This window comes from Nycticebus coucang, chromosome 19 (genome assembly GCF_027406575.1).
Source record: "Nycticebus coucang isolate mNycCou1 chromosome 19, mNycCou1.pri, whole genome shotgun sequence".
Taxonomy (NCBI): Eukaryota; Metazoa; Chordata; class Mammalia; order Primates; family Lorisidae; genus Nycticebus; species Nycticebus coucang.
Genome location: NC_069798.1, coordinates 38303300 through 38317565, shown reverse-complemented (window position 1 = coordinate 38317565; position 14266 = coordinate 38303300). Strand labels below are relative to the sequence as shown.

At 34.5% G+C, this 14266-nt stretch overlaps 1 protein-coding gene across 1 annotated transcript in view; it reads left to right on the top strand.

Moving 5' to 3' along the window:
• RIT2 (Ras like without CAAX 2) overlaps window positions 1-14266 on the top strand; it is a 552485-nt gene that overhangs the window by 129712 nt on the left and 408507 nt on the right. Inside the window, 1 exon segment of the mRNA XM_053571558.1 lies at window positions 8311-8332. Coding sequence (XP_053427533.1) covers window positions 8311-8332 — 22 coding nt within the window.

Here is a 14266-nt window from a genome sequence, read left to right as displayed (position 1 = left end):
TTCTTATCTGCAAAATAGCGCCAACCCTGTATTTCTTAAAAACAAGAAGAAAAGTATTTTGAAGTTAAAATTAGCTATAGCTATGTGGAAAATCAATTTAAAAATTATCAAGGATCACGTCAATCTAAACAATACGTTTATATATAGTAAATAGTTTAATCTTTTTCTCTTTTTTGCTTTTATTAATCATGTGAAATGACAGGACTCAAATCTTCCAGACATATATTTTAACTATGAGCGTCAGAGTTATTGGCCAATTTATTTAAGGTTAGAATCATACCCTATATAAGAAGAGTATATGCATCTTCATACTTGCTTGGCTATTTAAATCTTTTATTTATTTATTCATTCATTTATTCATTCATTCACTATGTTTATATTTAGAAGCTGGATAGTAGCATTTAAAAAATAGTATTTATTTTTATAATGTTTTTACATTATTCTGCACCTAGGAATAGGGAAACCTTTAAACATATAAGGACATAGTAGATTCTGTAAGAAAGGCAGGGGCTACAAGCATCAGGTTCTGGGTGGTGTTTTTATGTCAAGCTTCCTTCTATAGTCATGTTTGCACATGTTAGGCAGACCACATTTTACTGAGTTTCTAGGGTAACCTGTATGTTGATTATGAAACATTCATATCCTTTGTTTTGCTTTCTTTACCATCATAATCTCCTGGTTCATTACTTACTTTCAGGCAGTAGCTCAGCGGCTTTTGAAAACTCATCCTGCCATATCTGGCTGAGTATACTTAGGTGTTTTGTCAGGGTTTAATCTTAGACTCTCTTCTCTACTGTGGCTCTCATTTTAGATGCAATCAACCATCAACACGTTTTTAATTTTTAACTATATGCCTATGACTCCCAAATTTATGCATCTATTATACTTGAAAACTATGTCAGATTTGTTTTTTTAATTTTGGCTGTATACATTCAACTATCTCCTTGACATTTCTATTTAGATGGCCTACACATATCTCAAATTTTCCTATTTTCAGATTAAATTTATGACTGGACACCTGTGAAAACTTCTCCTCTTGTGGTGATCTCTGAGGCAGTGGATGACATTACTATCTGTTTAGTAGTTGAAACTCCACAGCTGGGAGTTATCCTTAATCCTTTTCACTGAACCCTCATAACTGTATCATTACTCACCTACTGATCCTATCTCCTAAATATCTTTCAAATATTTTTTCACTATTAAGACTGTTTCAGCTCAACAACTTTTCAATTAGTACCTGTTCATACTACTGCTATACAGCTAAAACATTATGCTCTGTTACCATTTCGGAAGTATGTTTCATGCTACTTATTCACATCTGTGCACTCTCTATAACCCTAAATTTTCCATGCTTTTTAAAAATATCTTCAATACTAAGAAAACAGCTTTACCCATTTTTTCCCCATTGTGTAATGAATAAAGAAATGTAATTGAAAAGCCTGTATTATTCGGTATCTGGCTTCTCTACATTAAATGTTAAGTTTCTAAAACTCACATATCTTATTGCACCTACCTATATACATTTTTAATTTTTACCTCTCTATGATATAACACTGTATAGATTATAAGAAATTGTATTGGCATCTATATATGCAGTTTAGATGATAATTTTAACATTTAATCAGTTAAGCTCTCTTTTTAGTGGATTAACCCATTCACAGTTTTTTTTTAATTACTTGTATATTTAGATTCATGCCACAAACTCTTATTTTGTATTTTTTATTTACAATGTTTTTCTCTTTGCTTTCATTCCCATTCTTTTTTTCATTTTTCCTTTTAGGTTTTTGTCAAAGTTTGCAATCCACTGAAAGCCTCTTTCCTAGACAATATTTATTTATTAATATTATATTTAGAAAACCATTTATTTTTAATTATTTCTAAACATTTGGGACAGAAGCAAAGTGCTCCACCTTAAAAAGAAAATCTCAGAGTGATCTTTCGAGAATTCAAATGTGATTATCTTCACCTGTAGTCACAGACAACAAATACGCTCATAAACACCCTTCTTTGGCTTAAAATTTTTCAATGACTTTTCCTGGAATTTAGGATTAAAAAAGTAAACAGATATGTCGCTGAAGCTGTACTTGGGCTGCTCCATCAACCATTCAAGCCCTTGAAACCCCATTCCCTCCTCTTCTCTCTTTGAATTTAAGCAGCATGGTCTTTCTGTACTAAATTGCAATGTCTCTCCTTTTTCCATAGTGCTTCTTCAAGAAGCAATCTATGAATCTAAAGAGCATTCTTGTGCCTTGCTTCACACCTACTTTTTCTGTTCTCTGTGCTTTGCTTAGTTGAAGTCAGTCTTTGCTTCAGAAATCAGCCTAAGTATTATGTCATCAAGGAAAACTTCCCTGATATTCTGTCTCTCTTGCATTGTAATTCTTTCTTTATGAACATGACTACTGGCTTCATGATCATCTCTCTGTTTGAAATTCCAGTGCCTTGGCTCGGTGCCCATGGCTCAAGCTGCTAAGGCACCAGCCACATACACCTGAACTGGCAGGTTCGAATCCAGCCCGGGCCCACCAAACAACAATGACAGCTGCAACCAAAAAATAGCTGGGCATTGTGGCAGGCTCCTGTAATCCTAGCTACTCAGGAGGTGGAGGCAGGAGAATCGCTGAGCCCAGGAGTTGGAGGTTGCTGTGAGCTGTGATGCCATGGCACTCTACCAGGGTGACAGCTTGAGGCTCTGTCTCAAAAAAAAAAAAAAAAGAAAAGAAAGAATTTCCAGTGTCTTGCCCCATAGCAAAGCCTTAAAGAACTCAATTTGTACTTAGTGACTAGATTTAGATGGTGTATTTTCACACTTCGAGAGAATTTTAATGACTCAATAATGGCATTATTTTACACACCTAGAGATGGTGAACCATGAAAATACTTTTCCAAAAGGACCCAGTTTATAAAAGATATTCCCAGAGGAGGATGTCAGCCCTTTTTCAAAGTCAGTTTACATTTTTTTTTAATTCACATACAAATTTAATATGCTTGTTTTTCTGATTACAAAGTCTAAAGTATTAGGTATCAAAAAAGTCAGTGGGATAATGGAACATACAGATGGTCATATTGATGATACTAAAAGTATGAGTTTGAAAAGAAAAAGGCAAGTCATAAAGCTTAATACTTTGGGAACATATAATGCAGAACAAAATAGTTATGATACAGGAATGTTTACCAAAATCTGGCAGTGTAACAAAAATACCACTGCTGTCTTGACCCCAAATGATGACACATTTTTCTGTTGGAATTATACTTTTCTTTCCTGAGCTCATCTATAAAGACTAGGAACAATATATTTTGTCAGTGGATAATGAAAGTTTCGATATTTCACCTGCTGGGAATCAGAAACTGTAGGAGCAGTAATACTCATTCCTAGTCCGCAGATACTATAGCATCACCAAATATCACCAGGATGATATTGCTGTGTATGATTCATATTTATATGCATCACACACTTGCACACTACTTAGCTAGCTATATCTCATATTTAATTTGCTTTTAAAAAACAAAGAATTCACTCCAGTTGATCATAAAATAGTATAACAGCTTGTAAACAAAAGTAGCAGAAATTAGCTGTTAAAATGAGATTGTTCAAAGTGATTACATTGGCTACTCATTTCAGTGATGTCACAATCATTCAGAAGGTGAGTTTTTTCTGCACTGTATTCACACATAAATAGTCATAGAAAATGTTTAGTCATAGGGACAGGATTTGACTTTTGGTAAAAAGAAAATGAATTAGTTGGGAGATGAGATTCTGAGATGCAAAATAATATATGTTATTATTCCCCAAGTTTATGTAATAGAAGAATTATTCAACTGTTTATAAAATCAATAATGTTGTAATAAATGTGCAGCCTTCCCACGTTACTGAGACTTATCCAGAATGGTGTGGTATTTTCCAAGTTACTTAACTTTTTGGGACCAGAATCTCATCAATCAAAAAACATAGCTAATATTGTTTACCTTAGGAATTCTGATAAGGACCGACTCAGATAATAGTATATATAACAGATTGTATACAATTTTAATAAGTCCTGATTTGAAAATTATTTTAGTCTCTATAATAATACCATGTAAATACATTATAACTTTTATTTATATATAAACTTTAACACATAATTAATATATTTAGGTACATTATTTTTAGAAGATAAGAGTATAAAAATAAAACCAATAAAATGAGTATAGACAACACTCAAATGCCAGAAATATTAGGAATACAGATAGTACATTTGTATTTCCATATATTTAACTGAAATATGAAAATTTGTTATTGTCCCTTAGATCCTCAGAGCTATAAAATATAAATCTCTCAGAAAAAAAAAAGATCTTTGCTATGTTTTTAACAAGATGGCTCTATTATATATCAATTCAAGATTAGAACATAGAGCTGAAAAGTTAACATATTGAAATTACTTCTCCCATTTGGAAAACATTGAGTTTTGATTTATAGAAGCAAACAATAAGATAAAAGTAGTATCTGAAGGCAATAAGCTACTTTCAGTGGTTTTCAATATAGTAAATTTAAAAGAAATAGTCTTGACCTTTGCTCAACAATGTTCAATCCACAGTAATTTATATCGTAAGTCATCACACCAGAATCGAGATGAGAATTGAGGAAACTTGATTTTTAATATCAACTCCTTTCATATTATGTTCCTTACAGCTGGACTCCTCTTGATGCTATCTTAGTCATGGACTGAGTTGAACACAAACATAGGATAAACAGGCAATTCTCTACTGTAGTAATTTCAGGAACACCAGAGGGCTATTCTGACTTTAAAGATCTTAACATCTTTATGTAGTCTCTCGATTTAACACCAAAATAATGATGTTCCCCATTACAACACAAAAATATCTTAAGAGGTGTACTAAATGATTATCACTTTACTCAATATTGCAAGGAAATGGCACATATAATAATTGTTATGGAATTTCCAAAACCAAAAATGATACCCTAGTTTAACCTGTCTCAAAAAGCACTAGAAACATGTAAAACTGGAATTAACCCTGAAATAACTCTAGAGTGAGAGAATGGTTTATGGGAGTAAAGGAGGCAGTGAACAGATATAAAAGATTCAAATTCTTATCAGTGTAGAAGTGTAATATGAATTTCTTCAATTAAGTCTAGGAATATTGTTTTTCAGGATTTATTTTAATTTCTCTGTTATTCCTCTCTTCTGAAGTCCTCTTTAATATAAGTTCATTTGAGAGACAATAAAATAAGAGGTACAGGTAGAATATGAAATCTATGCCAGAAATTACCTCTTCTCCGACCCCTATCCCGATTTCTTTGTCTTGCCCCACTCTGGTTTGTTTTTCATATAGCAGCCAAAGGAATATCTCTGTTCCCTGCTTCACGGGGCACTTGGTTATTTTTTATTTGTTTGTTTGTTTGTTAAGATTCAATAGAGTGTTATAATGATACTAGAGAAAGGACACAAAATCAATTGCTGCATGAGATTTTTGTGACATTTTCTGATCTGATACTAGTGAACTATTGTGTGTGTGTGTGTGTGGTTTTTTTTTTTTTTTTGTCCATTCTTAATTTTTTGGAAAATCTTTATGGCTAAAATAAAATAGAGTTATGGGGGTTTTTATGCAGAACACACAGCTCTGTAGAGAGAATGTTGTAATCTTTCCTTGTGTGTAGTGTATGTTTTTTTCCTTCTTTTTATTTCAAATTAGTATCAGGGTATAAATTTTTAGATTACATTATTCTCACTTCCAAGGTAGGACACTTGGAATAACACCATCAGCAGTCACTTCTGGTTGCAAAATGTGGCTTCTGCCTGACACTTTGCTCTCATCCTCCATTCTGTGCTATTCTCCCTGTTGTCAATTACTCTTTGGCCCCCTTTGATAACAACTTTGAACATGCCACCACATATGATTCTAATGCCTTTGTCACTAGTTCTTTCATCTGCCCAGAAGACTGTTCCAACTCTCCACATGGCTGACTCCTGCCATTTGGATATTATCTTAAATATTGTGGTTTTAGAATCTTTCACTTTATCATATAACCTTTATAAAATTTTCTGGTATTTTTCTTGGACATACATTTACCATGTCATTGTTTATCATAAGAACAGGGCCTTTTATGTCTATGTCAATCTAGTGTCTTCAGCACCCTATATTGTGAAATACACAATACAGTTGTATTTTAGTAACAATCATTATTAGAAAAGCAATTACTCTCCCATGTTTCCTAATAAATTATGTAATATTGAGTATGCAGAAACTTTACAACCATAGCACAGCTATCTGTCTGAAATTTTTCTCTTCTATTTTATTCCTGTAAAAATTAATCATGATCTAGGTAGTATGTGTATGTGTGAGTGAGTGCATCTTCAAATTATGTATCTAAAATTCTTTCATTAAACCGGTAACATATCTACAAATAATTTTAAATCAAAGATAGTCAATGACTTTTTTCTTTGTGAAACAGAAATGCTGTCTGAGACTTCCATTGATAATATAACCATTTATAAAAGAAACTATTTTATTTTATTTTCAAGAGTATGTAATTATTATTATTAACTCAAAATTGTTGGAGAGGAAACATCATCATTTCTCTTAGGATTATGCATGAGTTGGAAAGAGTGTGAATTAAATTCAGACTATGTGAAAGGAAGAAAAACCAAGCTTAATTTTTTTATTATGACTACATGCTCAAAGAATAAAATATTTGTGAAGTTCAACTGAGCTGTGAGAAATAGAAATAAATAAAGTATGTAGGTTAGAAAACAGTAACATAAGTCCTCTGTTTCCTCATTATAAAGCCATTTTACATTAATTTCCTTCTATCAGAGCATGGCAACCTAATTTAAGTTTGACAACAAGAGCTCATTATAAGATACAAACTTGCAGTGTTTTCTTCAGGGACTGGAAATGAAGATGGTGGAGTACAAGTTTGAAATATGATAAATATTGAATATTGAATAGTTGGAAGGTTTGATCTATGTAATAAAGGGAAATACTTGCTGATACACATTTTAACACATTTTATCCTCACCAATGGAAAACAATTTCTAAATTGCAGTGGATGTGATTGTTTTCTGAAACAAATGAACAAGCATAATTTATAGTGTGTGCAACCATTTGGAAATAGCAGGGAGAATTAATTGAGTCTGGTGGTGGGAGTAAAGGGAACAGGGAACTTGACAGAGTAGAAAACACTGGACACCCTCCAAGATGCTCATTAATCACGTGACTAATTTGAAAATGAATGCATCGTGCAAATTAGAGGTGAAAAAGGCTTCCTGGATTGGAGAGATACCAGCATGTGAGATTATGTGCATTCTCAACACTCCATCAGGTGGGGGCAAGGAATGTGTCAATGTCACGCTTTAATTGGAAAACGGTGGTAGGTGGGACATGTTTCAGAATTAAACATAAATTTTCATAAGATTTAGTTTGGTTAAAAATGGAATTCAATGATGCAGAAAAGCATTTCTGAAATTATCTTTAATAAGACCTTAGAAATATTCGAGCTTTTCCAAGAAGAAGAAGGGGTGGGTTGTGAAAATATTCTAGCTGCCTAATATCTCTGAACTACACCACTGATCAACTTTCTGTTGCCTGAAGCTTCTCTTTTTCTGCTCCATTTGTATTGAAAGTGGAAGCAATTTAACTCTTTCAGGAAGTCTGCTTCTCTCTGGCCCTGCGAAGAGATTATAAAGTGCATAAGAAAAGCTTTGTCTAAGTACAAATTCTAGTCAGGTTACCTTGCCTTAAGTGATCCATGAATTGCTCATCAGTTTCCCTGCCTGAAAAATGTAGCTGACACTTTCTGGAATTATTTTCTTTCTTTAGAAACATAATTACTTTTATAAGTGTTCTTTTTAATGTTTATACATGAAGTACATGTATATGTAACTAAATTTTGTTCTGGTATAGACATGGAGAATTGAAATGCCTTAGGTTATTTGTAGATTAAGATTCATATTTTTTTTGCTGGCCTTCCTATTGATTGGTTTATAATTTACATTTTGGAGTAAAAACCAAATATTTAATATTTTTTAATATTTGTAGGTCATTTATAGTAGTGGGAGTTTGCCATATTTTCTATTCATAATATAATTCCTTATGTTGCTTTTTCATGTTTTCAATTGAAGATCATACTTGATCTCTAGCGTAACCTGACAAGACAATTTCCCAATTTTTAACCAATTAGAAAATTGAGCTCCACAAAGACTATAACTAGAAAATAAAATTATCTGAATCCTTTATGTATTCAGAAAAAAATGTAATGAAAATTACATTGTTTCTGGCTCAGTGCCTGTGGCTCAGTGGTTAGGGCGCCAGCCACATGATCCAGGAACAGTGGGTTCAAACCCGGCCTAGGCCTGCTAAACAAGAATGACAAGTGTAAAACATAAATGTCTTAGCACATTAATCAAGTAAATGAGGTGAAAGCTTTGTTGATTGGTTTGATCTAACCACATCAGGTTGTATAAAAAAGAAAAAAAATCAACACATTGTACTCCACATATGCATAAATGTATTCATAATCTATGTGTATTTGACTTAATAAAAAAATAAAGTCTTAATTATTTTTTTAATTAACTCATAACTCTATACGTTAATGCATTTTATGGAGTACAATGTGCTGATTTAATGTACAATGTGGAATGCTTGCATCAAATCCATTAACATGACCATCACCTCACTTACTAGTTGGGGTAAGACATTTATACTCTACTCTTAATAGTTTTGAAATGTACCATTGCATTGTGTACATTAGGTGAGGTCCCACTAAATACCCTCCGTCCTCCTGTCTTTACCCCTCTCCTCCTTTTCCCCTCCTTCTCCCTCTCCCCTGACTCTTCTTCCCTCCTTCTTTCTGGACTATAGTTGTGTTTTATCATTTGTATGAATGTGTAGGTGATTAAATAATGGTTTCATGATAATATTGAGTACATTGGATACTTTTTTTTCCATCTTAGAGATACAAGAAGTTTGGAGAGTACTCAAAGTCTTAATTCTACATGTAAATATGCGTTTACTGCTCATTACCATTTCATTCAGCTCATTATCTCCAGATATCTGAAGAGATCATCTTAAGTTCCTTCTTCAGTATTTTCTCAAGCAAGACTTTCACATCATTGCACCTTGTGTTGTTTACTCTGTTTTTACTTGAACAGATCTGACCCTATGTGACTTAATAGCCTTCCGTAATATGTCTTCAGTCAACTCATACTTTGGGGTTTATGAGATATTTCGTTTGTTCCAGGAGGCCTATTTGAAGAGAGAATTGAGGTTATTCAAAATCTATACCACCATTGCCTTCCTAGAATCTAACTTCGGCTTCTTCTAAGTGATTTTAACATATACAACACCCACAAATTTGGAACCTGTTATCACTGATGATGTGGGACTGACTTCACATCATGGAGTGAGTCCCTTGTCATGAGAAGTGGATGTGAGTTTGTTCTCAATAGTGTCTTCTCATTATCATGCTATTCAGACATATTAGCTCATGTTCTGAAAATATGATCTTTTAATCTCAGGATGATAAAAATATTCATTTGGGATATTTAAAATATTCATTTTATAAGCAATTTTATATATGTAGAAATAGACATGGAGCTCTATTTTTTAGTAGGCAGCACTCACTACATTTTTTTTTTTTTTATTGTTGGGGATTCATTGAGGGTACAATAAGCCAGGTTACATTGATTGCAATTGTTAGGCAAAGTCCCTCTTGCAATCATGTCTTGCCCCCATAAAGTGTGACACACACCAAGGCCCCACCCCCCTACCTCCGTCCCTCTTTCTGCTTTTCCTCCCCCCCGCATAACCTTAATTGTCATTAATTGTCCTCATATCAAAATTGAGTACATAGGATTCATGCTTCTCCATTCTTGTGATGCTTTACTAAGAATAATGTCTTCCACTTCCATCCAGGTTAATACGAAGGATGTAAAGTCTCAATTTTTTTTAATAGCTGAGTAGTATTCCATGGTATACATATACCACAGTTTGTTAATCCATTCCTGGGTTGGTAGGCATTTAGGCTGTTTCCACATTTTGGCAATTGTAAATTGAGCTGCAATAAACAGTCTAGTACAAGTGTCCTTATGATAAAAGGATTTTTTTCCTCCCGGGTAGATGCCCAGTAATGGGATTGCAGGATAAAATGGGAGGTCTAGCTTAGTGCTTTGAGGTTTCTCCATATTTCCTTCCAGAAAGGTTGTACTAGTTTGCAGTCCCACCAGCAGTGTAAAAGTGTTCACTTCAATCTACATCCATGCCAGCATCTGCAGTTTTGAGATTTTGTGATGAGGGGTATTCTCACTGGGGTTAGATGATATCTCAGAGTTGTTTCAATTTGCATTTCTCTAATATATAGAGAAGATGAACATTTTTTCACGTGTCTGTTAGCCATTCGTCTGTCATCTTTAGAGAAGGTTCTATTCATGTCTCTTGCCCATTGATATATGGGATTGTTGGCTTTTTTCATGTGGATTAATTTGAGTTCTTTATAGATCCTAGTTATCAAGCTTTTGTCTGATTGAAAATATGCAAATATCCTTTCCCATTGTGTAGGTTGTCTCTTTACTTTGGTTATTGTCTCCTTAGCTGTACAGAAGCTTTTCAGTTTAATGAAGTCTCATTTGTTTATTTTGGTTGTTGCATGACCCGGCCCGCGGGTCAGTCGACAAGGATACCTGGAGGAGGGGGTGAGAATGAAAAAGGGACAAGGGGCGCGAAGAATGGAGACAAGACAGGAGTCTGATCAAGTCTCGTTTATTGCAAAGTTCTTCCAGGGTATATAAGGGTAGGTGAAGGAGGAGGTTTACGTCACCGGGTATCCAAGCAACCTGGCCTTGGTATAGATAAGTTCCTGGCCTTGGTGGCGATAAGTTCGAACAGCAAGCTTCAAAGTTTCGCTCACGTGATTTATGAGAAGAGTCCTAGCGTTAGCAGGGAAATAGAAACTTAGGTCTAGCATTTGCAGTGAAATAGAAACTTAGGCCTAGCATTTGCAGGGAAATAGAAACTTAAGTCTGTTAGTACTGGAAATAGCACTTGGCCTACAAAATAGATGCTGTGGTGTCAGCCTTCCACAGTTGCAATTGCCATGGCAGTCTTCTTCATGAAGTCTTTCCCCAGGCCAATATCTTCCAGTGTTTTTCCTATGCTTTCTTTGAGGATTTTTATTGTTTCATGCCTTAAATTTAGGTCCTTTATCCATTTTGAATCAATGTTTGTGAGTGGGGAAAGGTGTGGATCCAGTTTCAGTCTTTTACATGTAGACATCCAGTTCTCCCAACACCATTTACTGAATAGGGAGTCTTTCACCCAAGGTATGTTCTTGTTTGGTTTATCGAAGATTAGGTGGTTGTAAGATGTTAGTTTCATTTCTTGGTTTACAATTCGATTCCAAGTGTCTATGTCTCTGTTTTTGTGCCAGTACCATGCTGTCTTGAGCACTATGACTTTGTAGCACAGACTAAAATCTGTTACGCTGATGCCCCAGCTTTATTTTTGTTACTAAGAACTGCCTTAGCTATACAGGGTTTTTTACGGTTCCATACAAAACGCAGAATCATTTTCTCCAAATCTAGAAGGTATGATGTTGGTATTTTGATAGGAATGGCATTGAATAGGTAGATTACTTTGGGAAGTATATAGACATTTTAACAATGTTGATTCTTCCCATCCATGAGCATGGTATGTTCTTCCATTTGTTAATATCCACTGCTGTTTCCCTTCTGAGGATTTCATAATTTTCTTTACATAGGTCCTTCACCTCCTCCGTTAGGTTCCTAGGATTTTATTTTCTTGAGACTATGGTAAAGGGAGTTCTGTCCTTAATTAGCTTCTCATCTCGACTGTTATTGGTTTATAGAAAGGCTACTGACTTGTGGGGTATTGATTTTACATCCTGAAATATTACGGTATTTTTTGATGACTTCTAGGAGTCTTGTGGTTGAGTCTTTGGGGTTCTCTAAGTATAAGATCATGTCGTCAGCAAAGAGGGAGAGTTTGACCTCCTCTGCTCCCATTTGGATTCCCTTTATTTCCTTGTCTTGCCTAATTGTATTGGCTAGAACTTCTAGCACTATGTTGAATAGTAAAGGTGACAGAGGACAACCTTGTCTGGTTCCAGTTCTAAGAGGAAAAGCTTTCAGTTTTACTCCATTCAATAAAATACTAGCGGTGGGTTTGTCATAGATAGCTTCAATCAGTTTTAGAAATGTGCCACCTATGCCTATACTCTTCAGTGTTCTAATTAGAAAAGGATGCTGGATTTTATCAAATGCTTTTTCTGCATCTATTGAGAGGATCATGTGATCTTTATTTTTGCCTCTGTTAATATGGTGGATAACGTTTATGGACTTGCGTATGTTAAACCAGCCTTGCATCCCTGGGATGAAGCCTACTTGATCATGATGAATGACTTTTTTGATGATAAGCTATAATCTATTGGCTAGGATTTTGTTGAGAATTTTTGCAACTATATTCATGAGTGAGATTGGTCTGAAATTCTCCTTTTTGTTTGGGTCTTTTCCTGGTTTTGGTATCAGGGTGATGTTTCCTTCATAGAATGTGTTGGGGAAGATTCTTTCTTCCTCAATTTTTTGGAATAATTTCTGCAGTACAGGAATAAGCTCTTCCTTGAAGGTTCGATAGAATTCTGGTGTGAAGCCATCTGGACCAGGGCATTTTTTGGTTGGAAGATTTTTTATTGTTTCTTTGACCTCAGTGCTTGAAATTTGTCTGTTCAGTAGCTCTATTTCTTCCTGGCTAAGTCTAGGGAGAGGGTGTGATTCCAAATATTGATCCATTTCTTTCACATTGTCAAATTTCTGGGCATAGAGTTTCTGGTAGTATTCAGAGATGATCTCTTGTATCTCTGTGGGATCAGTTTTTATTTCCCCTTTATCATTTCTGATTGTGGTTACTAGAGATTTTACTTTTCTATTTCTCATTAGTCTGGCCAAGGATTTATCTATTTTATTTAGTTTTTCAAAAAACCAACTCCTTGTTTCATTAATTTTCTGAATGATTCTTTTGTTTTCAAATTCATTGATCTCTGATTTGATTTTGGATATTTCTTTTCTTCTACAGAGTTTAGGCTTAGATTGTTCTCCTTTTTCCAAATCCATAAGATGTAGGCATCTAAAGCAATGAATTTTCTTCTCAAAACTGCTTTTGCAATATCCCACAGGTTTTGATAGCTTGTGTCTTCATTGTTGTTATGCTCAAGGAAGTTAATGATTTCCTGTTTTATTTCTTCCTGCACCCATCTGTTATTCAACAGAAGATTGTTTAATTTCCATGCCTTTGTGTGAGGTCAAGCATTTTTGTTAGAGTTGAGTTCCACCTTTAGTGCCTTATGGTCTGAGAAGATACAAGGTAACATTTCAATTCTTTTGATTCTGTTGATATTTGTTTTGTGTCCCAGGATATGATCAATTTTGGAGAATGTTCCATGGGGTGATGAGAAGAATGTATATTCTTTATCTTTGGGATGGAGTGTTCTATAAGCATCTATCAAGCACAGTTGTTCTAGGGTCTCATTTAAATCTCTTATATCTTTGTTTAATTTCTGTTTAGAGGACTGTCCAGCTCTGTAAGAGCTCTGTTAAAGTCCCCTGTTATTATGGTATTATCAGATATCATATTGCTCAGACTGAGTAAGGTCTGTTTCAAGAATCTGGGAGCATTTAAATTGGGTGCATAGATATTTAGAATTGAAACATCTTCTTGTTGTATTTTTCCCTTGACCAATATAAAGTGACCATCTTTGTCTGTTTTGACTTTAGTTGCTTTAAATCCACATGAATCTGAAAATAAGATTGCAACTCCTCTTTTATTCTGAATGCCATTTGCCTGAAAAATTGTCTTCCAACCCTTGACTTGGAGCTTTAATTTGTCTTTTGAAGCCAGGTGTGTTTCTTGCAGACAGCAAATGGATGGCTTGTGTTTTTTAATCCAGTCAGCCAATCTATGTCTCTTCAGTGGGAAATTCAAGCCATTAACATTTATTGAGATAATTGATAAGTGCGGTAGTATTCTATTCATCTTATTTTGTGAGAGTCCATTGCTTAGTTTTAGCTTTTGCATCAGTGTGGAGGTTAGGTTCTGTCCTTTAATTTCTGAGTTCTTAATTTGCTGCTGATCCATTGTGGTGGTCAGTGTGCAGAACAGGTTGAAGTATTTCCTGTAGAGCTGTTCTTGTTGTGGCGAATTTCCTCAATGTTTGTATATCTGTAAATGATTTGATTTCTCCATCAATTTTTAAACTTAG